The sequence below is a fragment of the Fusarium graminearum genome, chromosome 4 (assembly GCF_000240135.3).
Source record: "Fusarium graminearum PH-1 chromosome 4, whole genome shotgun sequence".
In the NCBI taxonomy this organism is placed as follows: domain Eukaryota; kingdom Fungi; phylum Ascomycota; class Sordariomycetes; order Hypocreales; family Nectriaceae; genus Fusarium; species Fusarium graminearum.
The window spans coordinates 598,467-625,264 of NC_026477.1; the positions used below are offsets into that span (position 1 = coordinate 598,467).

Genomic DNA, 26,798 nt, shown 5'->3' on the forward strand with positions numbered 1-26,798 from the left:
ACCCGACAGCTTCTCTATCTGGTATCCCCAACTGATCGATCCTGGGTCTGCTGGACGAGCCTTATGATGGTTGTGACGGAGCTTTTGTTCTCTGCCGCTTTTAGAAATTTAACCATTGACCATGAAAAGCCACCCGCTAGCTTAACCCAGGGACCAGTGGAGAGTCAGTCACCTAATAGAAGACACAGCCCGCTAGACTCGCTTCAGGTTCTATCGTACTTTCCCTTTTTGGCGTCATCCATAGGCTGGGGGTTACATTGGGAAGGCACATCAATTATGCTTGGCGCTCTGTCTCTCTCCTTTCCCTTTCTGTCTGCCTCGCTTCATCTCGTCCATCTCTTCACCTTCACCATTCGTTGTACCTAAACAGCTGTCTATATCGCCAGCAGGCATAAACATCACCGTTCATTCTTGTATAGCTCCGAATATATTTGTTTCATCCTTCTATCCTCGAATCATAGCAATCGAATCCTCCCATCCGCTCGCTTGGACCACTACCGGCCGTCTTTGAAACAGTACCTGATGCCCCCATAGCCAATAGCCATCTCCTCAGACCCCTTGACGGACAACACCATGAACAACTCCACCGAAATGGCTGGCTCGCCGGCGCAGAGACGGTGGATGCCATCCGTCGAGAGCTACTACGATGAGATCCCTGCCCATGGTAGAGGCCAGACTAAAAGCAATGACAAGGTGAGCCCAGTCAAGCAAGACTCTACAGCATGATCGACTATCCATTAATTCGAGTCACATATAAGGTCTAAACCTGCACTTGTCTCTCATTTCCTTTGCTCTGCACATCAAACCACCACACCACCCACCATCACGACACTCTTTATAGTGTGAACACGCGCCTCGCGTGTCTCTCCCTGTCTCTCTCTTTTTCTTGCATGTCTGGAACAGCGTCATTACTTTGATCACCACCCTCTCTCTTTTTTTGCTTCTTGTTCAGTGTGCAATTTACACCAATTTAAAGAGCGCCTCTCCCTTTGAGTATCTTGTCCTTTTTTGCCATACACTGGTTCAGGTTCAAGACCTTTTTCCTCTGATCCTGTTTCGTGGTAAGTTTCAGCTGTGACAAGCCTCCATATGCAACCAGAACAGGGGGATCGAAACATTTTGCAAGCCCTTTCATCTCGAGTACCGCTTTGAGCAAGTGCGACAGGCCCAGTGGCCGCGGGATTCAAGAAGAAGCCCCTCCCACCACTCAATGTTGCTCCGACTTCAACTGTCAACTGTCAACGGCCGTCAACAGCTGGCAGCCCGGCTTCACTTCACGCACCGCGCGGCAACATCCACATTCATTCACGTCATACCGTTGCTATTGTTCTTTGTTTAATTTTTCGTTCATTCGTTCTTTTCATCTGTTCAACTCTTTCTTTTTCCGTTGTGCGATCTATTGTTCTCACCAACATTCATCCCAACAATACGCCCGCTCCCCGAAACGTTGATAGCTTCACGCGAAGCTTGATAACACTTCCTCTTGCGCAAACTTTTCCCTTTCTATCGCAAACTTTACTTCTTCACAAAGAATTGTTCTGGTGAACAAAAAGCTGATCAGTAACTCCCACAGCATTCTGCTGGAATATCAACACCACTCTTTCGAGAGCGATACTACTCGACACCCCAAAAGCAACGATCCAGCTGGTTCTTCATCGTAATCATGGGGCTCTCGACTATTGTCACCGCCTCCATTTTGGCCATGCGCCTCTTTACTCTCCCGGCTTCAGCTGCTCCCCAGGCCGCGATTCCTGTTCCGGCGACTCCTGAATACAGCGCTCCTGTTACTCCCGAGTACAGTGTTCCGGCGGCTCCTGAGTACAGCGCTCCTGTCGCTCCCGCCGCTGCTGGATCCTGGTGGATGTCCTCCATCAAGCGTCAAGGTGCCGTTGCCTACGGCAATTCCGCTAATTACAAGATTTTCCGCAACGTCAAGGACTACGGTGCCAAGGGTGATGGAAGCTCCGATGACACCGCGGCTATCAACGCCGCCTTCTCTGATGGCAGTCGCTGCGGCAAGGGCTGTGACTCTACTACCGTCACTCCCGCTCTTGTTTACTTTCCTCCCGGTACCTATGTCGTCTCCAAGCCCATCCTTCCTTACTACTACACTCACATGATTGGTGATGTGAACGATCTCCCCGTCCTCAAGCCCGCTGCCAACTTTGAGGGTATGGCTGTCATCGACGTCGATCCCTACAACAACGACGGCTCCAACTGGCACACCAACCAGAACAACTTCTTCCGCCAGGTTCGCAACTTCAAGATCGACCTCACTGGTATGCCCAAGAGCTCCGGCACCGGTATCCACTGGCAGGTTGCCCAAGCCACCTCTCTTCAGAACATTGTCTTCCAGATGATCGAGGACCCTAGTGAGGACAACAAGCAGCAGGGTATCTTCATCGACAACGGCTCTGGTGGCTTCATGACCGACCTCACCTTCATCGGTGGTAGATACGGTGGTTTCTTCGGCAGCCAGCAGTTCACCAGCCGTAACATGACCTTCCGCAACTGCCAGACTGCTGTCTACATGAACTGGAACTGGCTGTGGACCCTCAACGGCCTCGACATCTCCGGCTCCAAGGTCGCTATTGACATGACCGCTGGCGGAGGCGTTCAGAACGTTGGCTCCATCCTCCTTACCGACAGCAAGATCGCCAACACTCAGGTTGGCATTCTCTCCAACTACGACCCTGCCCAGCCCGGTACCAACGGTACCCTCATCATTGACAACGTCGACATGTCTTCCGTTCCTGTCGCTGTTCAGAACGGTGGTACCAGTGCTACCATTCTCGCTGGCAACACCAAGATTGCTTCCTGGGTTCAAGGTCGCGCCTACACTGGTGGCAACGGCGAGGCTGTCCAGGCCACGCAGACTCCTATTGAGAAGCCCAAGGCTATCCTCGACAGCAACGGCAATGTCGTCACCAAGAGCAAGCCTCAGTACAACAGTGTTCCCGCCTCCAGCTTTGTTTCCGTCAAGTCCAAGGGTGCCAAGGGTGATGGTAAGACCGACGATACTGCTGCCATCCAGGCTGTCTTCGATGGTGTCCAGGAGGGACAGATTGTCTACTTTGACCACGGCGCCTACGTCATGACCGACACTGTCAAGGTTCCCAAGAACATCAAGATTGTCGGCGAGATCTGGCCTCTCATCATGGCCGGTGGCGACAAGAACTTCAAGGACCAAGCCAACCCCAAGCCTGTCTGGCAAGTCGGTGAGTCTGGCGATGTCGGCAACGTCGAGATCCAGGACCTCATGTTTGAGACCCTCGGACCCCAGCCCGGTGCCATTCTTATGGAGTTTAACGTTGCTGGTGAGACTCCTGGTTCTGCCGGTCTCTTTGACGTCCACTTCCGCCTCGGCGGCTCTGCTGGTACTCAACTCCAGTCCGACACCTGCAAGAAGACTCCCAACGTCAAGACCGAACCCAAGCCCGAGTGCATGGGTGCTTTCATGCTGTTCCATATGACCAAGGATTCAAGCTGCTACCTCGAGAACACCTGGTTCTGGGTTGCCGACCACGAGCTCGACCGTTCTGACCACTCTCAGATCAACCTCTACAACGGCCGTGGCGTTCTGATTGAGAGCACCAAGGGTGCCTGGCTGTGGGGTACCGCTTCCGAGCACAGTGTCCTCTACAACTACCACCTCCAAGATGCCTCCAATGTCTACATGTCGCTCATCCAGACCGAGACCGCCTATATGCAGGGCAACCCCGATGCCACTGTCCCGTTCACTGTGAATGCCAAGTACCACGACCCTGACTTCAAGGCCACTTGCACCGGCGACTCCAACCGATGCGCCCGCACCTGGGGTGTCCGCGCTGTCGGCTCCAATGACATCTTCATCTTTGGTGGTGGTCTTTACAGTTTCTTCGACAATTACGACCAGGTCTGTGTCGGCGAGAACAACTGTCAAGACAACATGATCAGCATCGAGAGCTCCAAGGTGCACCTTTACGGTATCAGCACCAAGGCCAGTGTCAGCATGGTCAACGTCGAAGGCAAGCCTGTTGCCTTGGACAAGGACAACCGCAACAACTTTTGCGCGGCCATTGCCCGCTTCTCTTCGTAGGATGTTGAGGAGGCACCGCCTTACGCAATTCCGCCTCATGCGTAAATCATGCGAAATACCCGAGCGACGGCTGCTCAATGGTTCACAGACAGTTTTGAGTCTGTTTCTTTTCGTTTTGGTCTAGGGTTTTTGTTCTGTGATGGAACCGGAGTTTTCGGATAGTTCAACGATCAGGCACTCGGATTGGACTACTTCTTTGCTTTGAATAGGTAGCTGAATGAAACAAACTGCTACTAAGTGTTTTAATGATTGATGTGTGATGTGAAAAAGTTGCATTAATTAATGAAGTATCACATATTTGAGCCCTGGTCAGAGTTTGCCATGCATTCGCAGTGTTCAAGTCGTTCTGTTGCGCTGAGCACGCATGCTTTGGGCTCTTTTTTAAACGTGGTGCTCCAAGCCCTTTGCCTCTTCATATGCGCACCAGCGCCAATACACGAAGGACTAGAGATTGGAGAACAGTCGCATACAATTTGTGACATGGTGCGCGAAGGAATAGTTCAAAAGAAAGACAAAAACAAAAGTCAGTGATCGAACCGACGATCCGGCAAAAGCGAAGAACTCCTGCCATAGTTGGCAGGATGGCGGAGTGATAAGCGAGCTTACCACTCTGCCAAATGACTTTAATACATCGCTACTTCGCTAGAAGGTATGCAATTAGATGGTACTATATAGAATAATGCTAAATCCAAGTGGAACGGGTGATCGGCGTTGAGATGGGGTGGCTATGTTGCCTGGTGGTGGATCTGGGTCAAAGGGCTTAGTGTCTGGGCTGTACAACATCCATATGGCACAACGGAGAAGAATGGACAAAGGGAGCCAAGATGATAGTTTTGCAGCTTTTTAGAGTCGGTATTTATCTCATTTCGAAGATAAATGTGATAAAAAAGCAACACAGGTATCGGAGAGACATGCTCTATCATTTACGTCAACATTCGAACATGGGTACTTGCAAAAAGCGAAGGCTCCCGAGAGAGCTATAACCGTTTAAGCAGTTGCGTCGTGCATATAGTATTTAGCTACTTCGCTGAAAGGATTGTTGGATAATTTCGTATATAAGGAGTGTCAGATTGGGCTGTGCTTACGGATAGATGGTTGAGACAAATGACATGGGAGAGATGCGTACCAACAAGCGCAACGAATCAGTTCGAGATCGCTTTTTCTCAACATTAAACATTTAGTTAATAATGTATCCTACTTGATTTCTACAATGTAGTAGGATAGTAAAAAGAATACAGAGAAATAAGACAGTAAAAAAACATGACCAGTGTTACAGACGGGCTTCGAACTTGCGACGTCCAAAAAGCGAAGGCGCCTATCCGAGGATAAGCAGGTGATGGGCTCTTAAGCAAATGAGTTGTTTAGCTACTTCGCTGATTACTGTCTATTTAGTTTTGGTATATGAAGGAAAGACTGATCACTCTGTTTCTTTGTGGTACAGGTCGAGAGGAGGGAACCAGGTTTGGTTTAGTGTGGTTTGGTAGGTGTAAGTGCAGAGTGGGGTCCAGGGTCGGCGTTGAGTCACCTCGCCGAGATGCAGCAGACAAGGAGAGGATAGTACTGGAGATTCAGTAATGATAAAATACAGGTATAACTTAAGATGGGACTTTTCTTGCTTAATAAAACTGAAACTTTACCCCATCTTTCTGTGAACGTAGATAGGACTTCATGTCGTGAATATATCGTAGTGTGGTAATACATACTGAAGGATGGCTCTTAACTTTCCATGTGCAAATACGATTAATTCCTCTAGTACATCACTTTTCTTTCCTAAAGGCAAAGGCAATTAATTAATCATTTTATTACTCTTCTTAATTCAAATCCCTCCTGGTGACCCTGTCGTCCACCAGTTTGAAGTTCTCTCTGCCCCTTTGTTGGCCAGTTGAGCTTGGGGGATCATCAAACCTTCGGAAACCAAAACTCACCCGGTGTCGCTGGGTTAATTATCTCTTCCCAACACTGCATGGTCTCCAGATCATGAGCTGAATCCGTTTGCATAATGGACTTGATCTCGCTTTTGACCTTCTTAAGCTCGTCCTGGCACATCAACAACTGAGACGTGACCGATTCGATGTCATCCTCTGCTGTTTCGAGTTCGTCTCTGGCTTCTTCTCTCGCAGTGCTCAAGTCCATCCGGAGCTTGTCGATCTCTGCGCGGGCTAGAAAGAGCGCTTCTGCACAATTGGCATGAGCTTCTTGGGATGCTTGGAACTTCTTCTCTGCATCTTGGACAAGTTTCTGGTGTTCCACCAGCGTGGCTTTGTGGGCATCTTCGAGCTGCTGCCGCAAGCTACTCTCCAGAATTGCCCAATCCTGCTGCTTCTTCTCCACATCTAGAGTCATCTCTCGGTTCATGTTGACCAGCTCCTCAGCTCTGGCGTCTCTAGCCTTCACTTCCTTCTCGGATTGGATCAGTCTTCCTCTCAGGAAATGCCTCCTCATCTCCGAGTCAGTAAGCTTGGCCTGTAACTCCTCTGTCTTTTCGCTGTGCTTTCGAGCCTCGCTCTTGGCTCTCATGACAGATGTGTTTCTATCATCCATCTCCACCTCTGCTGTCTCGAGCATGGCGTTGAGATTGTTATTCAGAGCTTCGAGAGTGTTGATCCTGTCGGCCTGAATGTTTGCCTGATATTCGGCGTTGCGACGAGCCTCAGCCAGCGCTTCGTCTCGAGACTCGACTTGTTTTTGCATAACATCCAATTTTTCCAACATTAAAAGATGGTTGACGTGAAATGGAGAGTAGGCTGGATGGTCAGGAATGGACGTTTCATCCAGATTCATTGCGTCGCAAGGCAACGGACTCTGAGAGGATGTAGTCGCTGGTCCGGCAAATTGCTCACGACTAGGGGTAGGGGTATTGGGACGGTTTTCCATCGTGGGAAGCGACCAACTGCTGTCAAACATAGATCCATTCATGTTGATCGATGTGCTGAATGGTGAATTGCTGATGCTGTCAATTGATGATTGATGAAAATGACTGCACAGTAGCATGTAAAGGTACTCGAGTATGTGTTTAGAGACAGCAGCATCCTCGGTTATATATATCTTCTTATTTTATTTTAGTTTTAAGCACAAACCCACGGTCTCCCAACAACTCAGCATTTGGTGGTTGGTACAACTTTAAGTAAAATATGCCTTTGTAATAACTCAGGATATTGATTATGGCGCAGCTGCCTAGTTGTCGACACAGTAATTAATGAACTCTACAATGAATATGTGGGCTGGAATTCACAGAGAAAGAGTCTATCAAACTGAGTTACGATAAAGTTCTTCTCACGATAACTCAGTTTCCCAACAATGATGCATACATGATTAGCCAAGCAGCTGCCTAGTTGGCAACAAAGCAACGTCGATTTATTTGTTTACCATATGATAGCAAGTCAAAGTCAAATGTTGACTGACTCTAATGCCAGACGGTTTGTGTGGCCTTCACTTGATCCTATAGCACCCTCGTGAGATCCAGATAATATTGCCAAACTGTCAGTGAGGGCTGAAAAGCTACATGACTGATAGAAATATTGAGGTCATTGGTAAAGGGTTCTAATATACATATCAATTGCGTGACTATTAAGGAGGACTCTAGCTACAGCGTTGAACGCATCGATTAACAGGATCGAGGTCTGCTATCACGGGCCCTGTGTCGTCCTGAACTTCTTTGCTCTTGTCCTGTTCTCTAAAGCCTCGGCCTCCCTGATTTCCCTTCTGCAAGTTGCTACATCTTTCTGCATCTTTTACCCACTGGGCATTGATTCAATCCTCGTCGCCAAGCCTGACATAGCTGTATATACGTCGGAGTACAACGATCGGAGGCTGAGATGACTCAGGCGTTGATGCTCTCGCGGTCGACTGAATGTAGATAGAGTCGCATAGCTTCCGCAGCATCATCTGGAGCGGCACCATTGGCCGTGATGTTGTCGTTTGTTGTAGAATCAGTGGACCAGTTGGGTGTAATCCTGGGCAAGTTAGGAACGTTGATGACCGAGTTTTTGGACACTCCACCGTAGGAGCCACAGCCACGGTGGTTCTGGGTTCGACCCAAGGTAAAGTCGCCTATAACTGAGCCGGAGTAACTACCGGTGGAGGCATTGTTGGTCATCGTGATGGGAATTAAGTGTTGTGAAGATGTGTTGTGAGGCGCGACGCATTATTGATTCACAGACAGCTGGTGGTAGCCGGCGTCTTGGCCTCGTTCCGGTGAACGGGCGTGTTGCTCTGAGGAGGCTTTGTGAAGATGCGTTCTTTATAAAGATGGCCGCTATCCCTTTACACTGACAGCCTAAAAGTAGGGGCAATTAGATAAAACGAACATTATATAAACGTCCAATTATATAGTAGTGAGAAAGTAAACAGACAAGTAAGGAAGAGGAATATGTATCAATAGAAGGAAATCCATTCCTCTTTATACATTAAATTCCTCAATCCATATACCTCTTGCCTGATCTAGGCACCCTTGGTTTGTCTTTGTCTTTGTCCTGAGTTTAGACAATCTTGCCTTCTTTCTTAGGCTATTGTTAACAAATAGAGCCGATTGGCGGCTTTACCTGTCATTATAGTAATACATTCACGACATTAAGGTCAAACAATGATCACAGAAAGAGAGGCTAGTTTTACTCAGCAAGATCCAACTTCAATTCCACTCGTACCGGCACTCCTGATTTATCATCAATCGGTCTGTCGTGGCATACCACGATACGCAGGGTATGAGTTGCTGTAGACCAAGTCACCCTGTTTCCCTCTTCATCTTTTCCACCGCGGCAGCCAAGTCTTCGGGGTTATTGCTCACAACAACCGTCCATCCACCCTCAGTGGGCCATTTTGGAAGGATTCTCTGGTTCTTTTTGGAGGCTTTCATGACTCCTCCGTACGTTCCACGACCTGAGTAACCTTGAGCTTGAGCGCTGTTAGCTTGCAGGACAGCTTGGGTGGCCTCAGGGGCCTCTTTGATATCCTCACCGAATGCCATTGTGTGTGTATGTGTGTGTGTGTGTGTGTGTGTGTATGTGTGTGTGTGTGTGTGTGTGTGTGTGTGTGTGTGTGTGTGTGTGTGTTTGTTGTTTGTTGTTTGTTGTTGAAGAGTTTTTACCAAGTTGCGTGGAAATATTCTTTTGTTATTAAAGTCGAATGACTCTGCCTACCTAAGGTGTAGCCTATAACTCACTTGACAGCTGGCTGCCGGCCGTTTGCACTTGATAGCGAGGCGGGTTATATAAAACCGATACTCTTAGGCTAGGTAGGCTAAGAGCGGATCGGGGGATGAGACGCCAGCGATCACATCGTCGCCCACAGCTGCTGAGATGTTCTCTCACCTCTGTCCTAGTATGGGAGAACCTCCTCACCTCTGCCCTGTAATAGGAGAACCTTCTCATTCTGCTCCTAATATATTCTCTTATGATCTCCAATGTAATCTTCTTAACTCCACTCCCTCTTATATCCTTGCCTATAGTTGTCGAGATGTTCTCTTACCTCAGGAGGGAGACCTCCGAAATGGCATGGGAGAGACACCGGGATAGGAGAGCCCTCATGTCATTTCAAAAGTAGGAGTGTCAATATGGTCATGAAATTATGATCGCTGTTGAGAGCCTGGCATATGCTCTTTAATGTATTAATGGTGTTGAATACCTAACTCAAGGACCGGACATCCCTAACGCCTCCATAAAATAGCAAACCCTATTACAATCCAAATACCATCTATCATGATAATCCACAATCTCTATATCCAACGGGTATCACAACTTTTCAAGACCTCGCATCCAAAACATCTCGAACCTCTACAACTCCATCCATTCTTCCAAGGACTAAAGCCCTCCCATCCTCTGCAAAAGCCCCAGACATCACCATTACCTCCGTAGTCTCCTCGTAAACTACCGAGCCTGTCACAACATCCATAATGTCGAAGCCATCCTCGGTTCTGCAAAGCATGTATCGGCAGTCGGGCGAGATAGCCAGCGGCCAGCCCTCGTAGCTTCGCACAGCGTTGAGGTTGTAGGATGTCACATCGTTTGCTGAAGGTACCCAGATGTGGACATTTGTTCCCCAGACTGAAACGATGCGTCGGCCGTCAGGACTGACGGCTAGAGCTCGGGGGTTGTTGGAACCGTCCATTTCGAGACGGCGAATCGTCTTGTAATTCGTCGTGTTGGTGATTCTCAGAGTCCCGTCGCGCGAGATGGTGACAAGGCTGGAGTCAGGGAGGAAAGCAGCGTGGGTGATTGCATCGATGTGGCTCAGAACCATCCCTACCCGAGTCCCATTCTTAACGTCGTAGACTCCAACACGATCCCTTGCTTCTCCAACCGCGACAAGTCTTCCATCGCGGCTCCAGGCAATAGGCTCACCCTTTGCCTCCTTGAGTTCGCAGGCAGTCTTGCCACTCACATAGTCCCGCAGGAAAACAGTGGTTGAGTGGTGAAAGTCAACGCCGCCTGTGAGTTGAACAGTCCAGTCTCGAACAGTCGCCAAGCGAGAGCCCTTTGGCGAAAAGACAGCTCTAGATCCACTCGTCTTGGAGTAACCGTTGCCGTTCTTGAGGTCAAAGACGTCGATCCAGGATTGGGCAGTCTGCGCTGCGGTGTAGATGGCGAATGCTGCAGAAGTAGAAGGTGAGATACCAACTGAGGTGATCTCTGCCCTGCTGAAGGAGCGGCTGAAGCGTGTGGTGAGACGCATGGTTGATGATGGGTTCCTGGGGCTCAAGCTTTGTGATCTCGATGGTGTTTGAGTTGAAGATGCTGGTGATTGTCCCCTAGTTGGTTGTTAGTCTTGAAGCTCTAGCTTTGATGAGGGTGACTTACATGATAGTGAGCAGACAATTGATGTCAAGAAGAATACAAGTGAGATTGTAAATAAGATAGAAGTTTTGGTTTAATTGTTTTATAGTTGTCTTTGTAGAATGTGTAACTGAGGGTATCACCAAATCTCGCCCCGAAACAAAGAGCGAAGTGCTTCATCTTAAACAATCTTTCAGCCCACAGCAATGACTCTTACTATTATCGATTGCTAATCACATTTTTCTCCTATCCACGGTGAGTCTCAAAATTACTGCTAAAAACGTGCAACAGTCTGTTACAGGTAATATGTCGCTTACACCAACCCATCCAGCTACAAGATCCCCGTTGAGTCACTGTCGATACTCCGCCGTTCTCCGTTGGAGATAGCCGGAGGGCGTTTCTGACTTGGCATCGGCGAGACAGAATTAGGAATGGCTGGGAAAACGTGGAGGTGGGCTACTTGGTACCAGAAAAGTTGACCTCCTAAGTCTTAGGTTACAAAAATAAATAGCCTAAAGAGCATAGTCTAAGTAGCATAAGCTGTTCTACTAATTTCGTCTCTTATGCTTCCAGCGGCTAGTTTTTCTGATACCCTGAGGGTGGGTTAGAGATTCCTGGGGTTGTGTATTGGGACTAGCTTTGACAGGGATGGCTATGTACATCTCGTCAGTGGAACACTTTGCAGGCCTCAAAATGAATCAACGCTAAACTTGACAATACCCATCATGAAGCTGGGAAAGATTCAGGGCTTACAAAACACAATTGGTTTTGTATGCAGACTTCAAGTGTCACCGCCATAGACCCAGACGCACCCATTGGCTAAAAGTCACCCATTGCATGCTTCAATTTAATTCGTCAATTCATTGAGAGACAGTCTTATAGATCAACTTGGTAGATATTCGTCATTTCAACCCATCAAGGTGTCTTATCAAGGTGTCTTTCACCTCCACTATTATCTCTCATAAATTCATAAACTCGCTCTCGACAAAAATTCCCCTTTTATAAATAACATCTGCTCAAGCACCAAAGGCCTCATCGTAGTTTGTCATGCAAGATCGGTAACGAACAGAGCTCTTCTCCAAAGCCTGCATGGCCTGCTGAAGACCCTTGGTGGAGATGGGGATCTCCTCAATCCATGACTTGAGACCCTTGTCAGCAGCGAGCTGAAGCATCTCGAGCATCTCACGTCGGCTTCCCAAGTGAGACGTGCCGATGTAGCAACCGTTGGTAATAAAGTCCTGGTTGCGGATCTCGATTCCGTCGCCACCAGGCAGACCGACCGAGTTCCAGTGGCCGTGAATATCGAGGAGGCTGAGGTACTCGCTGAGAGCGAAGCCATCGAACGAGGTAGCGGTGTTGATGATGATGTCAAATGTCATCTTGTGGCCCTCGGTCCAGTTCTTCTCACCCGTGGCCAGGAAACCGTCGGCGCCCATCTTGCGGGCATCCTCCTCCTTGGCTCGCGAGCGGGAGATGGCCCAGACTTCGGCACCCAGAGCCTTGGCGAAGATGACACCGTAGTGACCGAGACCACCGATACCGACGATACCGACCTTCTTTCCAGGACCGGCGCCGAGACGCTTCAGAGGGCTGTATACGGTGATACCGGCGCAGAGCATGGGAGCAGCTTGGGTGCTTGACAGAGCCTCGGGGATGGGGTAGACCCTGGGAAACACGTTAGACATTGGACTCTGAGAAACAGTCGAGGGTACTTACCAGTACTCATGCACTCGGCTGTGGGAAGAGTAACCACCCTGGGTCTTGAATCCGGTGTCAAGGTAATCAGCGCCATAGGCGTCAATCTGGTCCTTGCAGTAGGTCTCGTTGTCATTCTTGCACTGACGGCAGTCCATACAGGACCAAACCTGGGCACCGGCGCCGACACGGTCTCCAACCTTGGCGAGAGTGACCTTGTCGCCTACACGGAGGACCTTGCCGACAACCTCGTGGCCGACAGCAAGAGGGTAAGGGCAGGCACCCCAGTCTCCGCTGATGGTGTGGCGATCACTGGCGCAAACACCGCAGCACTCAACCTTGATGTCGACATCGTATTCACCAAAGGGACGAGGCTCGAATGAGTTCTTCTGGAAGTCGGTCCAGTGCTCGGCGCTGGGGGACTGGAAGCCCTGGAACTTGTCGGGGACAGACATGATGTATAGGTGTATATAAGATGAGGGTATATGGAGAGGAAAGAAGAGGGAAACAGACGAGGTAAGAGTTAATGGCACAATTGGGGCATCATGACGATTTATAAACCTCGTGGTTTCTCCTCTTCATAACCTGGGAAGGAGGAACCCCCACTGGATGGGAAGCTCACCCCTCATGGCGTTGCAATGAGGGGCAAGAGCGATGAAATAACCTGGTCAACCCCTCCTTTCTTCCTTTCCTCCTTCCTCCCTCCATCATGAATAAGAGTAGGTAACTGCAGTTGGTTCTGATTCGAGCGCGACCACTTTTGGGGGTTTGTTTGGGGGTTTCGGTTGAAGCTCCATCTAACTAGAAGCGACACGCGATATCCGACAGCCGATGCTACGACTTGATTGGACATTAAACAATTGTGGTCCATCATGGTCAGAAACTGGTGGATCAAGATATCGTGGGGGATTGCATAGGAATTGATCATGAGAACTACTGCGATGCATCCAAATATGCTTATTTGGGATACTTCTCGCCTAGAAACGGTAAATGTCCTGATGGGGGCATCTCTTTATAGCAAGCATCATGTGTTCTAGACTCATCATATCCTGCCTCATACAGGTCTAGTCAAGTAATCCCAAGTCTTTTTCTTTTATAATCTCCAACTCTTGCACCAAAATTCGGTATCCAACCCGAGAAACCTCGCTACCAAACACCGAACTTCGCTATCCCCAACACCGACGAAATCCCTAAACCTTCCTCTTCAAAACCCTCGATTCTCCCAATCCGAAACCCATCAAGAAGCAAACCCTCAGAGTCATACCAGCATAAACCCAAGGGATATTTCCCCAGTCGCTCGCATTCCATGACTTGACATCCCAGTAAATCCCCGTTCCCAGCTCGCTCATGGAGAACAAGTGTCCCACGTCCGCCACGAGAAGCACAAACAGCACAACCCTCCAGACTCTCAGGTCTGGCGTAGACCGCAGCACGAGCGCCTCATTGAGCGCGAAGAAGAAGTACATATTAGCGAGCTGCGACATGGCAACCGATGTAGCCTTTGGCACCGCTTGAGCTGTGGTAGGTGCAGAAGCCGCATTGAGAAGAGTGAGGTAAGATCCTTGGCGGAAGTGAGTGAAGAAGGCGCCAACGAGAGCAGAGATGGGCTCAAGGACGAGAAAGAAGATGCGGTAGAGGGGATGAATGCGGAAAGCCACCTGGGCTGGTCTCTTTGGGGTTGCGGCGTCCATTTTAATTGGAGACCCGGCTCAGTTGATTTTGAGAGGCGAGTTCAGTTGAGTCTGAGTAGGCAAGCAAAGGTGAAGATGTCGCAACGTGGTGTTTTGAGTTGATCTTCGAGGTATGGATACTCCAAGCGGGAAAAACTTGATCCACTGTCTACTCCACGACAGGCCTACAAGGTTGAGATCAAAATAAACTTGAACTACAAATTTTAATGGCCTCATTATATCGTCGTATTCGAAATCCATGTCGAAATTGATGCTTTATCCCAAAGCCATAAGAAGAGGTTGTTTGTAAGTAATGGCGACTGGCTTTGTGCTTTGTGACGTAGGGTAACCATGATGCCAGCGAAACTCAATCATATTTTATACACAACCATATCGTTCACTAAGAATAAACAGTGAGGCAAAAACCAAGACCAATTCTGACCAATTAACTCTAGCATCTAACTAACAAAAAGAAATTCTGTTCCCTGCCCTTATCTCAATCAAAGTTGATACATTGAAAGGCAGTGGCTGGATATCACAAATTAGACGTTCCAGCTTCGTCTCCTTTGCCTATGATTCGAGCAACATTGACATGAGAATTCGGACAGTACTACTCTATGCCCCATTGATAGCCTCTTTGGATGTATCCTATTGTTCTTGACCATACGCAGACTGCAACGCCACTCTCCTCGACAGAGGACACCCCCCATGTCTTCAGATAAAAGTCTCTTCTCGGATTAGTTTGGCATCAGCTGCGGCACTGTAACAAAAAACGTCTTGTTATTAAAATTCTTGATTATCCACTAGGTAGAAAAGTACTGAAGAATACCTGTCGCCCACTGGTCACTAACGTCCTCGGCCCATTCATCCTCATTCTCAGTATCCAGTTCAATACCATTGGAAACCAAAACATCTGCCAGGCTTTGGCATTCTGGTGCATGTTCCGCCATCCACCGAGATATAATACGGGCTGGTATCATTTGCCAATCCCGAAATACAAGCTTTGCGCCTTTTGCTTCTGATGCATGATGGATGCCAAACGCGATTTCAGCACCTTCAGGTGCAATCAGTGGAGAGAATTTGAGTCCTAACATCACGTCGTAACGGTCTGCCATTTTGTCGATTCATGTTGTAAAGGGAAGAAGTTTGAGGCAGTCTCTGAGATTTAGAGAGAAATAAATAACTTGTACTGATGCCTAACTCAAATGATTCACTGTCGTCTGGTGGCAGCCGTCGGAATTTTCTGGTGGCCTAAGGAGGTTTGTTTGTTAATTTCTTTTTTACAGCTTCCATCTCTCCTCCTTACCACACTACCTCTAAACGAAACCTCACGAACCCTTATCAAAAACTATCACTTCATTTTCTTCTACGAGGGCCGGATACAATGAGTTCACGGCCGGAGCGTCCTCTTTCAACCGGATCTAATCCAACCAGCAAGAGACAACAAGCCAGACAAATTGCAGCAACTCATGATGAGGTCGCACTCAAAATTGCCAAAGAACTCCTTCAAGCGCGCCCACCACCTGAGCAGATTGACTTGGACATTATGCCTGGGCTCGGGATTTCCCACGAGTTATCTCAGGATAATGAAGCGGAAGCTATGCAGCTCTTTGTAGAGTCAGCCGAGTGGGAGAGCATCGACGCCTTTGACGAGTTTGCCGCCGCGTCCCAAGACTTTAAGATCTTGTGGAAGACCTCCGTGCGAGTGCTACACATGCCACCAAACTGCATGCTTGCCCCGCAAAATCTACTACAATATGGCACCAGCACTTCCATATCCGACAAAGTGGTGTTTGGTTCAGATTTCAGCAAGCTTCTGACATCTCTAATCATCCACCCAGTATGGGGTCATAAGTTTGGCATGTTTCGACTCGCCTTGCAGTTTGCGGTCAAGTGCCGAATAGGTCACCGAGGTGTTTGGCCCGAGAAAGAGCACCATGCAAGAGGGTATCAGGCTATTGAGACACTCAGGCATATGCTCTATCAGTCGAGAGATGGGCCCGAAACCATTTCCGATATGTTGGCGAAGGCAATAGGCGAGACTGAGATTGCTCAAGACTTCCCGGTCTTTCTACTCACCATTGCTGACTATGTCAAGAAGGAAGATGGCCATGATCTTGAGAGTTACACCCAATGCCATGGACTATTTGCATTCCCTGTCCTGATTGAGGACCTGAGAGCTATCGAGAGAGCCCTTAACAATTATCCTTGGGTCGAAAAGTCTTGGATGACCACTACAGCGCGCATATGGGCAGCTTTCAAGTCAGAGCTAGGGAACGACAAAGTTGAATTCCCTGAACCTGGTCAGTTGAAGGAATACCTTTCACGAAACGTAGAGTACGTCTTTCGAGTCATGTTTTCGAGAAAAAAGCAGAAAAAAGACCAAGGAGGCCCAGACGCCAGGTTGAGCCAGTCTTTGCCGGGTGAGCAAGAGCGAAATGCAATGGACGATCGAATCAGTCGTCTCGAACGAGGACATGCAGAACTCGCCTCGCGCTTTGATCAAGAGAGACTTCGTAACGCTGAGTTACTAAAAAGAGTTGAAGCTCTCGAGTCAGAGAGCCTGAGCACTACTCGCAGTTCCAATAACAGCCAGCTGCGTACGGAAAACGAACTTCTCAATGGTCAGCTCGAACGTGTCCGCGAGGAAAGGGATACAGCTAAAGATCAATTAAGAGAGGAGGCGCGCATTCGGCTTGAAAACCTTACCCAGGCACGAGACCAGCTGTCTAAGGCACACGACGAGATTGATTCTCTCGAAAGTGCGAAGGGCAACTCTCAAGTCGAATTGGAGTCTTTGCGCAATACGAACGTTGAACTCACAAAGGAGCTGTCTGACGTTAAGCAGGGCTGTAATAACGCGCAGAAGAACCTAATCGAGGCCACACAGGGTTGGTCTGAGACTTTAAAGGACTTATCCGAGGCCAGGCAGAAGATTGCTTCTCTTGAAAGAGGTCAAAGCCGAATCTGATAACCAAGATGTCTCTCTCAATGGATTTGTTTCTGGGAGATCAGTTGTTAGTTATTGAAGCGCTTCTAAGCTATCACTATATATTTGCTTACTTTTGTACACGTGGGATTCTGTTTTGTGAGGAAAACCCAATGAACTGTTTAAGGGTGGCACGAATTTGTTTAGTTATTGGGTCTGCTTTCGTTGTGACTCAGCAAAGTTCAGCTTGATGGCTCATATCCTGTACTTTGGGATCTAGAACAATTGTGAATATTCGTATGTCTGAGTACTGTAAATAGACCCTTGCACGACGTCCGTAATATGACATTGGATAGATGAGGGGAAATAGTCAAGTAGATCTCTGTTGCCCTGTAAGCTGACCTTACAATTCTTGGCGGACAAGAACAAGGGCTGGTATTAACCGGCTATATAGCCATGGACATCCTGACTCCTTCATTGTTCACTTTTTTCCCTAGACATTTTAGACGTAAGCATCTACATGCAAGTGTCAAAAATGGCACCCCCATCAACACCGAGTATCTACAAAGCCACAGCCCAGAGCATTGAAGCCGAGAAACGATGGACACAACGACTAAACCTCTTTCTAAGCCCCTTCTGGATAGTCGCAGTAGCATTCGCCATGCTGAGCGGTATAATGCATAGCTGGAACGACATTGATTACCTTCTCTTCTCAATAGCAGTTGCCACGCCACCTGCATTATTCCCAGCGCTCTTATCGAAAAAGATTGGCCGTCCTTGGTATCGCAGATACTGGTTCAAGCTGAACGTCTGGGTGGCGGTGATTGTATGCTTGGGAACATATTTCACATCACACTACTTCTTTGATCTCATGGGAATGAGATACAAGTTCCCTTGCAAGTGGAACTTTAGCTCTGCCGTCGTTGGAAGAACTGGTGGTCAAGTTCCTGTGTTTTTGTACCCTCTTACACACGCATACTTTATGACATACTATACTGTTCTCATGGTCACAGAGAAAGCAGTTGTTCAGGTCTTACAACCCGGACGTTTTGGTAGGGCAGTTGTGGTAGTAGCCCTTTCTTATGGCGTTGCCCTTGGAGAAACGTTCTTCATGGCAAGCCCCCTTCTTTCGGATTGGTTTTACTATGAAAAGACTGATCGGATGATGACGGTTGGGTCTTTGGGATATATGGCTTTCTTTATTACAGGGCTGCCTATGGTTGGGCGTATCGACGCGAAAGGTGAAGATTGGCCTCTGAGTCGAGTTGTCATCGAGGCTCTTGGGACGTTCATGTCGATTCTGGTATTGTTTGAGGTCTGGGCAAAGGTGGTTGGTCCTCTATGAGTTATTCCCTCAGTAAGCCATATACGGACAGATATTATGGCGATGCGGGGTTGTATGAGAACAGTTGAATTGTAGTGTTTCGGTTCGGTAAGCTGTCATGTCTGGAAGTGGTTTAGCATGGATAGTGGCATCGTGTAGCTCATGATGAATTATGGCGACAGTCAAGTTGAGTCTATGACTGACAGACAATGCCATTGTTAGACACAGTTAGACACCAATTAACATTTCGAGATACTCACACTAAGTTTATTTCATTATATATAAACCAATACTCCAAAAGTTCGGGGCATCAGTTGCCGAACCGAACCCCCGGAGCGGGAATGTGGAGAGAATCTGGAGCGCCGATCCGAGATCCTGGGGTATTTTGGAGAGATGGATCTAAAACTCCGATGTGGGGAAGGCCTTGACTTATATAAATCAATAGTCTCAACGAGCTGAGTCTTTATTTTGTCTCTTCAGAGTCGTCTCACATCAATTGATAATCCTAATCAAGGGTATCGCTGTTCGTCATGGCAGACACAAAAGACTATCCCAACCTCGAGGCTGTCATTTCAACTGATCATATTGAAAAGCCCCAAGCAGACCACCACGATGGACACGGCCATATCGAGGGAAACGCGCTGATTGTCGACACAAAGGGCGAGATTCGAAAGATCCCCGTTCCCTCCTCTGATCCCAACGATCCCCTCAACTTTCGACCATGGGAGAAGTATGGCATTGTTTTTTGCTGCTGTTGGTTTTCCATCATGGGTCTTTCTGTTGCTAGTGGACTGGGTGCTATTCTAAACGTCTTCTTCGAGGCGTATATCCCACAGGGCTACAACTCGGATCAAGTTGTTCTTCTTATTACTTTGCCGACTTTGTTCATCGGTCTTGGTACGTTGATTGTCTATTAAATCGACTACTTGACTAACACTGCGTAGGAAACTACATCATCCTTCCTCTGTCTCTGGCCTTTGGTCGCCGTCCCGTCTTTCTCATCTCCACAGTTGTTCTCTTCGCGTCCAGCATTGCAGCAGCTGTGCAGAACAGTTACAATGGCCATCTCGCCTCTCGTATCATCCAGGGTATCGCAACAGGCGCATCCGAGTCTCTTCTACCCCTCATGCTCACCGAAGTCACCTTCCTCCACGAGCGAGCCTTTATCTTTGGCCTCTACTGGATGCTTCAGAACGCTTTCTCCTCGTCGCTCAACTTGGCGTCTTCATACATCAATGCTGATCTCGGATGGCGCTGGTACTACTGGGTTTTCACCATCACCGTGGGCGTTGGGTTTATCCTCGCCATCTTCCTTGGTTTCGAGACTCAGTCCACCCGTCCGGCTGCTTCGCTCGATGGCCAGCTTGTTGTTACAGATGAGTTTGGTGTTACAAGGGTTATTCCTGATTCTGAGGCCCAGGCTTATCTGGAGGATATGGCAAGATCTGGATTGACGCCTCCTGGTGCCGGGGTCATTGAGGATGCTGATCGCAAGACATACGCGCAGCGTCTTCGACCGTGGTCCAAGCCATCTTCACAGCCAATACGAGTCATTCTTCTAAGCTGGAAGTACATGGCTGCTTCATTCTCGTCGCCTGGTATTTTATACGCCGTTCTTACTTCGTCTATCGCTCTTGGTTGTGGTGTGGGCATGTCTTTGACTTATAACCAAGTCTTGATGCAGAACTACCACTGGCAAGCCAAGGATATCGGTCTAATCAACGTCGGCGGAGCCATTGGAGCCGTCATTGCCATGCTATACTGCACACTCTTCGCCAACCCATTCGTCATGTGGATGGCCCGTCGAAACCGCGGTATTCACCAGCCCGAGCACCACCTCATCACCATGGCCCCTCCTGCAGTCGTCGGTGTAGCCATGCTTCTTCTCTACGGCTTCACTGCCGGTGGTGGATCGACTTGGTGGGGGCCGTACCTCGGCTGGACCATTTTCCAGTATTCCTTCACGGCTGTCATTATTATTTCTACCACTTTTGCCTCTGAAGCGGCACCCAAGCATCCTGGCCCGGCCATTGTCACTGTGGTTGGTACAAAGAATATCGTCTCCTTTGGAGTTACATATGGCTTGACCCCGATGATTGAACAACATGGCTACAAGTGGGCTTTCGGTGTCTTGGCTGGTATCTTTGGTGCCATCTTTTTGTTGGGTATCCCTGTTTGTATTTGGAACCCTAAGTGGCGTGCCTATGTTGCTGAGAGGGAGGCACGAAAAGGTACTACTACTACTGACTAGTCGAGAGGCTTGTTCAATTAATAACAACATTTTTTACATAACTACTGGCCCAATGCACTTGTGATATTGTTCTAAATGGGAGAATGTGGTCCCGAACCGGGATTGCTTCAACCGAACCGAAGCGGATTGCCAGACATAGCATCCAACCGAATACAACTATTTACATATTTACAACACTATAATTGACTTAAATAATTTAATTTGACTCGATTGATAGTTCTTCAAGTTGTTAATTGAATAGTTAGAAGCCGCGATAGCTTAGGATTTCGTTTCCGGACCTCCGCCGAAACGGCTTCCGGAGTACGGCAAAAGTGGATCACTAGCGTCCGAGCTCCGGACCGAGATACGGGGGGCTTCGAGAGGAACAGTTCAGTCGTTGACGATCCAGTTTTCGTACAGGATAATCTGCTCTTCTGCAGGTAGTATTCTTTGTTGCAATGGATTGATGGAACCATGCTGTCATGCAAAAGATCTCGAGTTCCGATTCGCTGTTCTGTCAGTAGGGTGTCCTCCTCCGCCTGAACCGATGCATCTCATATCGGCTGGAACATCAAGCTCGTATATCTATTACTCCCGCCCATTTCCATTAGATCATACCCTTTGAATCTAGGGTAACCCAGTCAGTCATGCGGCTTTTACACTCTTGGCGGACTTTATACGACTTATATCCGATACCACCCAGTCCTCCCTCAATAAGCGCTAACCTCGACTCGTATTCACTGATATCTGATTCACCATACTACCGCCATTGGATCTATGATCGTCAAGATACTATATAGACCTCTGAAAGCATAAGAGACGAAATTAGTAGGCCACCTTATGCTCCTTAGACTAGGCTTCTTAGACTACTTATTTTTGTGCCTTGGGACTTGGGAGGCCAACTTTTCTGCTACCCGCTGGACAGAACCAAGACTTGACTGACTATAAGAACGTTTGTGTATGTCCATAACCTAACACAATGAAACCCCCAGAGCCATCATCTGATTTATTCATCAATACACATCATGTCAGAGAACAAAGCCGCATACCTCGTTGCCGTCAATACCCCCCTTGAGCTCAAATCGGCTCCATATCCAGAGCCCGAAGACGGCCAAGTCATAGTAAAGAACCATGCGGTCGCCCTCAACCCCGTCGACTGTGCCCAGCAGAAACTCGGCACTTACTTTCCATGGCTCAAGTTCCCAGCTATACTTGGTTCTGATGTCTCCGGACAAGTTGTAGCCCTTGGCTCTGGTATCACCAAGTTCAAAATTGGTGATCGGGTCACCGGCTCTACCATGGGGAGCTTTCAGGAGTACGTTCCTGTAAAAGAATACTCTTGCGCCAAGATCCCGGACAATATCAGCTACGAAAAAGCAGCTACGCTTCCTCTATGCTTGAGTGTTGCTGTCAAGGCTTTGTTTCATCCGGAATACTTGGCGCTCGATCTTCCTGCCCCTGATACCGAGGCCAACGGCAAAGTCATTCTCATCTGGGGTGGATCGACCAGTGTTGGGTGCAACACCATTCAGCTTGCCAAAGCAGCTGGGTTCGAAGTCATAACCACTGCATCACCCAGAAACTTTGACTACCTCAAGAAACTGGGTTCCAGCCAAGTCTTTGACTACAACTCGACCTCAATCAAGCAAGACCTTCTCGCCGCTGTCCATGGAAAGACAGTCGCTGGCTGTATCGCAAATGGAGGCCTTGATCCCTCTCAATATGCTCCAATCGTCGAAGCTTGTGCGGCTGTCGCTCTAAGCTCGCCGGATAATTGCAAACTGGTTCCTTTGACGATGGTACCTCGCTTCCCGTTACCAGAAGGCGTCGAAACGAAGTTTGTCGTGCCACTATCAACCAACAAGGATCTCTCTTCAAAGATCTTCAATGATTATATTTCGGATGAGTTGGCAAGTGGTAACTTCATAGCGGCGCCAGAGGCAAAGGTTGTTGGACACGGGCTTAGTTCTCTTCAGGCTGCTATGGATATTCTTAATGCTGGAGTATCTGCGACCAAAATTGTAGTTACGATGTAAAGCAGGGACAGTTCAGTATAATTGACGATCTCGGGTTTCATATGAGATCTTTTTAATAACTGTCAACTTATATAAACTACTGCCCCCTCGGCAGCACATCTATAGCATAAAGACACGGTCACATAGAGTACATTCACGGCAAGATAAGTAGACTTATGTTTATCCAGCAAATCAACGACATCTTTAATTTAACCGGTCGCTATAGAAATCTAGACAAAGCTGCCTGCTGCCAATGCGCAGCGGTTATCCCTCAAAAAGGACAGAGGGATATCCATTTCGTCGTCGTTTCAAGAAATCTCATAGTCGGGTACCCTGGGGCTTCTCTTCTTCTCGGCCTCAGCGCTCAGCTCCGTCGTGACATGATCAGACTTCCTTGGCTCCGAATTTTGGGCCGGCAGTATCAAAAGGACTAGTGAAGCCCATCTCGACCAGGCGTTGAGGAAATGGAAGACCGCGTCGCAACCAGAAATGCCACCAGACACCGACAGCGTCTTTGACCACCTCATCCTTGGGAAGAACAGAACGGTCGTGGCCGCTCTTTTCGAACACCAACTGCAGCCCATGAGCGTAATTGCCATTCTGGCGCCCATTGAGCTCAATCGCGTGGGCCTCTGTCCATGGGTACTCGTCAGGGGCTCTCATCCCCTCGGACGCCTTGTCATACAGCCATGCATGAAACAGAGTGGACCAGTGGTCCTTCACCTTTACATTAGGGAGGCCAGCGCGCTCATTTATGAGGCCTTTCAACCTTTCTTGCATGTCTAGGCCCATATATATAGGGCATGCATTCAGCTCATGCGCCATCGTATTCCACAAGACGCAGCCAGGGATGTTACCATCTTTTGCCATGAGGCAGTGAATCATAGCATGGTCTTTGGCCCTGCAAAAACCGCAAGTGTGTCCCTTGCAATCGGGACATGCCTTATCAGACGCTTCGTCGCTGACGTCCTCGATGGCCTGCTTGGGTGCTGGCTCATTCCTGTCTTCGGCTGTGAATGTTATAGTCCTTTCCAGGTTCCTGCGTCTGCCTTCAGCTCGGCTATAGTCGCGATTAGTACAGCTAGTGGTCGGCAAGTTTGGCACACTCCTGGGCAAGTTAGGAACGTTGTTGACAGAGTTTTGGGAGACTCCGCCGTGGGAGCCACGGCCCAAACTACCACGACCACGGCCACGATTACCACCAGAAACGTTTGCCACGTTCTGAGGAACGGGCTTGTCACTCTGAGGAGCGGGATTTTGATTGGCATCGCTGCCCTGAGTGCCGTTTGAGGCCATCGTGACTATCAATCTTTAAAGCGCAGTGTAGAAGTCAAGAGTTCTTTGTGAAGATAGATTGTGAGGCACGATGTTTTGTTGAAAAATCGTCGTGAAGTTGTGCACAAACATATTTTCTTGTTGTTAAAATTGGATTCCTCTGCCCAAGGTGCAGTCTGCAATTCACTTGACAGCTGGCTGCCGGCCGTTCGCACTGGCTGCCTAACACAGAGGCAGCTCTCTGCTAGGCACAGTTGACGGGGTTGATTCGGTATATATAAAGCTGATTTGAGCTCTAAGTCTTAGGGCAGAAACATAAGTAGTCTAAGAAGTTTAGTCCAAGTAGCATAAGCTATGGAGTATCTGTGACCAAGATCATGGTGAAAATATAGGCAAGGTAAAGGAGTATAGCAGGCTAGAGAACAAGGTGCCATAGAGTGAGGAAAAGTGAAAAAGGTGATATAGACTAGATAACTAAGAAAGGAAGATATAACTGAACAGAAGGAAATTTTCTCTTCTTTATACATCAATAGCCTCAATTCACACATGGATTCCCTGTCTGGGTCACCTAAGGCTTGTCCGGGCTTTTGTCCGTTTTTTGGACAATCAGAACCTCTTTGCTTCGTCGATTGCTCACAAAGTAGTAGTATGAATATCAGCTGGGGGGCATAAAGGGGTACTTCAGTATAATACGGACGTCTAATGTTTCGGCATCAGTTATCGGTTATTTCAGCTTGGGTCAAACCAGTGACAAACTTGAATCGTAGAACACGTATTGTTATGGCTCTGGACATGGCGGGAGGGCGCCCGACAATATACATTGACTCGTCAACTCTGGTCATACACAAATCGCAGCGGATTGTGCCATTCCACCATTATCCATCGTTTGTAAGATGAATTGTCTCATGACTGTGTTTCTCCCGACATCCTACTCCTTACTAGCCAAAACCTGAACAACAGCCTCCAAAGCTCTTCGATCCGCACCCCGAATCCTATCAACCAGTCCATCCTTGTTGACATTAACAGAATGGCCACTCGGCAATCCCTCAACTGAAACACCCTTGGGCACACCATCCGTGAAAAACACAAAAGTGGGCATAGCCGAGATCCCATACTTGGCAGCAACCTCCTTCACATGATCGGTGTTGACCTTGGCAAAAGCAAGATGGCCGGTTGATGCGTGCTTGTCAGCAAGAGTAGAAAAGACGGGCGCGATGGCGCGGCATGGAGGACACCAGTCGGCGTAAAAGTCTACCACGACATGCTTGTTTGAAGAGAGGACTGTGTCTAACTCTGATGCCTCGGTCACTTTGTTGACCTTTCCTGAGGTCTCGGGGATGGGGGAACGGTCCGCGAATATGGCCTGGAAAGTTAGTGGTGAATGGATTGACAGATGGGAGGTTACTTACTCGGCCAACCGTGAACAGAATGAAAAGACCGATGATGAGATATATAGTCTCCATTTTTGTTTGTTGAGTTGCGTCGATGAGTAAAGTGAATGAGTGTAAGTGAGTGGTTTCGTTGATGTTAAGAGGCCACAGTACTAATAAAGATTGCGTCACATGACCAACTTGGCACGCAACTCGACATCGTCAATCTCATGATTCATGAATGTATGAATGTAGACTCATTCAATCTGAAAAGAGATAATAGGCGACAAATAAAACCCGTCGGCAGGAATATCCATGCCAATGCAATGATTGGTGTACATAAGAAGTGCATTTGAAGGACTATCTACTCATTGACGAATTCAATGAGACACAATCGACAAGGTTTCCTACCACCACCACCCACAACATTGTTCTACCATATCAAGCCTCAATACGAACGACAATAATAAGAATACATCAAGTTATCCACTATATCCAGTCTCACATTGTACTTTACCTCACCTGTTCATCTAAAAGACATCTTCCAGGGTTACCCTAGAGACAAAGACAACACAGTCACGTCGCAATACAGCTTCAAACAGACATCGAATTAATAGTCATCTATCATCGTAAAATCTATCCTTGATCCAATCAAAGATGCCAAAGGGGTATGATGAACAGCTCGCAATGAAACAAAATGACTGACACAGGTCGGCCAGCCCTGTCAAATCCAGTCCGCCTTGCCCCGGTACTCCTGTCTTGCTATGCAATTCACTGACATTCCAACAACTTCGCCACAAATGCTGCACTTGATCCTTTCACCTAGGTAACCGCTATCCGGTCCACCGATAAATCACAGCCCTGCCCGCTCTTCTATACTTCTATTCTTGGTGATGGTGCCGTCTCTCCCAAAATCTATGTACCGAAGCGAATACGTCTCAGTCTCAAGCCCATCCAAGCATCTCGAGGGTGCCTCGGGCATCTGCGGCTGCCATACCGCTGACAGCAAGCTGTCGAACTTGGGTGCCGCGGCGGAGTCGTTGAAGACCAACCGAAACCTTCCAGGCCTCCGACTCATCGATAACAAATAGGTATCGCTTTCCTTCTTGGTCTCGGACCGAGGCACGCACGATATGCAGGCCCTTTGATTTCCACTCTCCAGTCTGTCCAGTTGAAGAAACAATGTTAGCATCTCGAAATTTCCTATTGCATAAACCAAGACGACAACAAGTTTTGCATGCGCGCAGCATCTCGGTCAAGTACACTTCGGCTTCGTCGCCTACCAGAGGTTGGGCCATACCGAGGTCGCGTGCCCGAGAAGAGGCCATTCCATGAAGCGAGGGGTTTGTACCGGGGGCAGGGGAAGCAGAAGGCAGATTAAAGCATTGCGGGGGGCACCATACCTCGACTTGTTTAAGGGTCCAAGCCTTGACGTCCCATTCCCG

The 26,798-nt window shown here is 48.3% G+C and overlaps 11 protein-coding genes across 11 annotated transcripts in view; 5 read left to right on the plus strand and 6 right to left on the minus strand.

Moving 5' to 3' along the window:
- Positions 1 to 1,572: 1,572 nt before the first annotated feature.
- On the plus strand, positions 1,573 to 4,078 carry FGSG_06616 (uncharacterized protein; the record flags this gene model as incomplete). Its single annotated transcript, XM_011327933.1, has 1 exon — positions 1,573 to 4,078. Exon 1 carries the CDS (start codon positions 1,664 to 1,666, stop codon positions 4,076 to 4,078), a length of 2,415 nt encoding a protein of 804 aa, XP_011326235.1. The 5' UTR covers positions 1,573 to 1,663.
- Positions 4,079 to 5,977: 1,899 nt separating this feature from the next.
- On the minus strand, positions 5,978 to 6,790 carry FGSG_06617 (uncharacterized protein; the record flags this gene model as incomplete). Its single annotated transcript, XM_011327934.1, has 1 exon — positions 5,978 to 6,790. The coding sequence occupies one exon, from the start codon at positions 6,788 to 6,790 to the stop codon at positions 5,978 to 5,980; it is 813 nt and encodes a 270-aa protein (XP_011326236.1).
- A 3,024-nt stretch (positions 6,791 to 9,814) lies between these two features.
- FGSG_06618 (uncharacterized protein) lies at positions 9,815 to 10,744 on the minus strand (the record flags this gene model as incomplete). The annotated part of the gene is made up of 1 exon (XM_011327935.1): positions 9,815 to 10,744. One exon carries the CDS (start codon positions 10,742 to 10,744, stop codon positions 9,815 to 9,817), a length of 930 nt encoding a protein of 309 aa, XP_011326237.1.
- A 1,117-nt stretch (positions 10,745 to 11,861) lies between these two features.
- On the minus strand, positions 11,862 to 13,320 carry FGSG_06619 (uncharacterized protein; the record flags this gene model as incomplete). The annotated part of the gene is made up of 2 exons (XM_011327936.1): positions 12,562 to 13,320; positions 11,862 to 12,510 (listed from the first exon to the last, which is right to left on the minus strand). Exons 1-2 carry the CDS (start codon positions 12,993 to 12,995, stop codon positions 11,862 to 11,864), a joined length of 1,083 nt encoding a protein of 360 aa, XP_011326238.1. The 5' UTR covers positions 12,996 to 13,320.
- A 231-nt stretch (positions 13,321 to 13,551) lies between these two features.
- On the minus strand, positions 13,552 to 14,231 carry FGSG_06620 (uncharacterized protein; the record flags this gene model as incomplete). Its single annotated transcript, XM_011327937.1, has 1 exon — positions 13,552 to 14,231. The coding sequence occupies one exon, from the start codon at positions 14,229 to 14,231 to the stop codon at positions 13,731 to 13,733; it is 501 nt and encodes a 166-aa protein (XP_011326239.1). The 3' UTR covers positions 13,552 to 13,730.
- A 1,579-nt stretch (positions 14,232 to 15,810) lies between these two features.
- On the plus strand, positions 15,811 to 17,181 carry FGSG_06621 (uncharacterized protein; the record flags this gene model as incomplete). The annotated part of the gene is made up of 2 exons (XM_011327938.1): positions 15,811 to 16,633; positions 16,769 to 17,181. The coding sequence occupies 2 exons, from the start codon at positions 15,811 to 15,813 to the stop codon at positions 17,179 to 17,181; spliced, it is 1,236 nt and encodes a 411-aa protein (XP_011326240.1).
- A 493-nt stretch (positions 17,182 to 17,674) lies between these two features.
- FGSG_06622 (uncharacterized protein) lies at positions 17,675 to 18,484 on the plus strand (the record flags this gene model as incomplete). The annotated part of the gene is made up of 1 exon (XM_011327939.1): positions 17,675 to 18,484. One exon carries the CDS (start codon positions 17,675 to 17,677, stop codon positions 18,482 to 18,484), a length of 810 nt encoding a protein of 269 aa, XP_011326241.1.
- A 509-nt stretch (positions 18,485 to 18,993) lies between these two features.
- On the plus strand, positions 18,994 to 20,714 carry FGSG_06623 (uncharacterized protein; the record flags this gene model as incomplete). Its single annotated transcript, XM_011327940.1, has 2 exons — positions 18,994 to 19,360; positions 19,474 to 20,714. The coding sequence occupies 2 exons, from the start codon at positions 18,994 to 18,996 to the stop codon at positions 20,712 to 20,714; spliced, it is 1,608 nt and encodes a 535-aa protein (XP_011326242.1).
- A 1,004-nt stretch (positions 20,715 to 21,718) lies between these two features.
- FGSG_06624 (uncharacterized protein) lies at positions 21,719 to 22,729 on the plus strand (the record flags this gene model as incomplete). Its single annotated transcript, XM_011327941.1, has 1 exon — positions 21,719 to 22,729. One exon carries the CDS (start codon positions 21,719 to 21,721, stop codon positions 22,727 to 22,729), a length of 1,011 nt encoding a protein of 336 aa, XP_011326243.1.
- A 363-nt stretch (positions 22,730 to 23,092) lies between these two features.
- Positions 23,093 to 24,004, minus strand: FGSG_06625 (uncharacterized protein; the record flags this gene model as incomplete). Its single annotated transcript, XM_011327942.1, has 1 exon — positions 23,093 to 24,004. The coding sequence occupies one exon, from the start codon at positions 24,002 to 24,004 to the stop codon at positions 23,093 to 23,095; it is 912 nt and encodes a 303-aa protein (XP_011326244.1).
- A 737-nt stretch (positions 24,005 to 24,741) lies between these two features.
- The window catches only part of FGSG_06626 (uncharacterized protein), a gene marked incomplete at its 5' end in the record, with an annotated part of 4,022 nt that continues 1,965 nt past the window's right edge, over positions 24,742 to 26,798 (minus strand). The window contains 3 exons of the mRNA XM_011327943.1: positions 24,742 to 25,346; positions 25,876 to 25,908; positions 26,351 to 26,516. Of these exons, the coding sequence (XP_011326245.1) occupies positions 24,912 to 25,346; positions 25,876 to 25,908; positions 26,351 to 26,516 (634 nt within the window). The 3' untranslated portion in view covers positions 24,742 to 24,911. The remainder of the gene's footprint in view (positions 25,347 to 25,875; positions 25,909 to 26,350; positions 26,517 to 26,798) is intronic.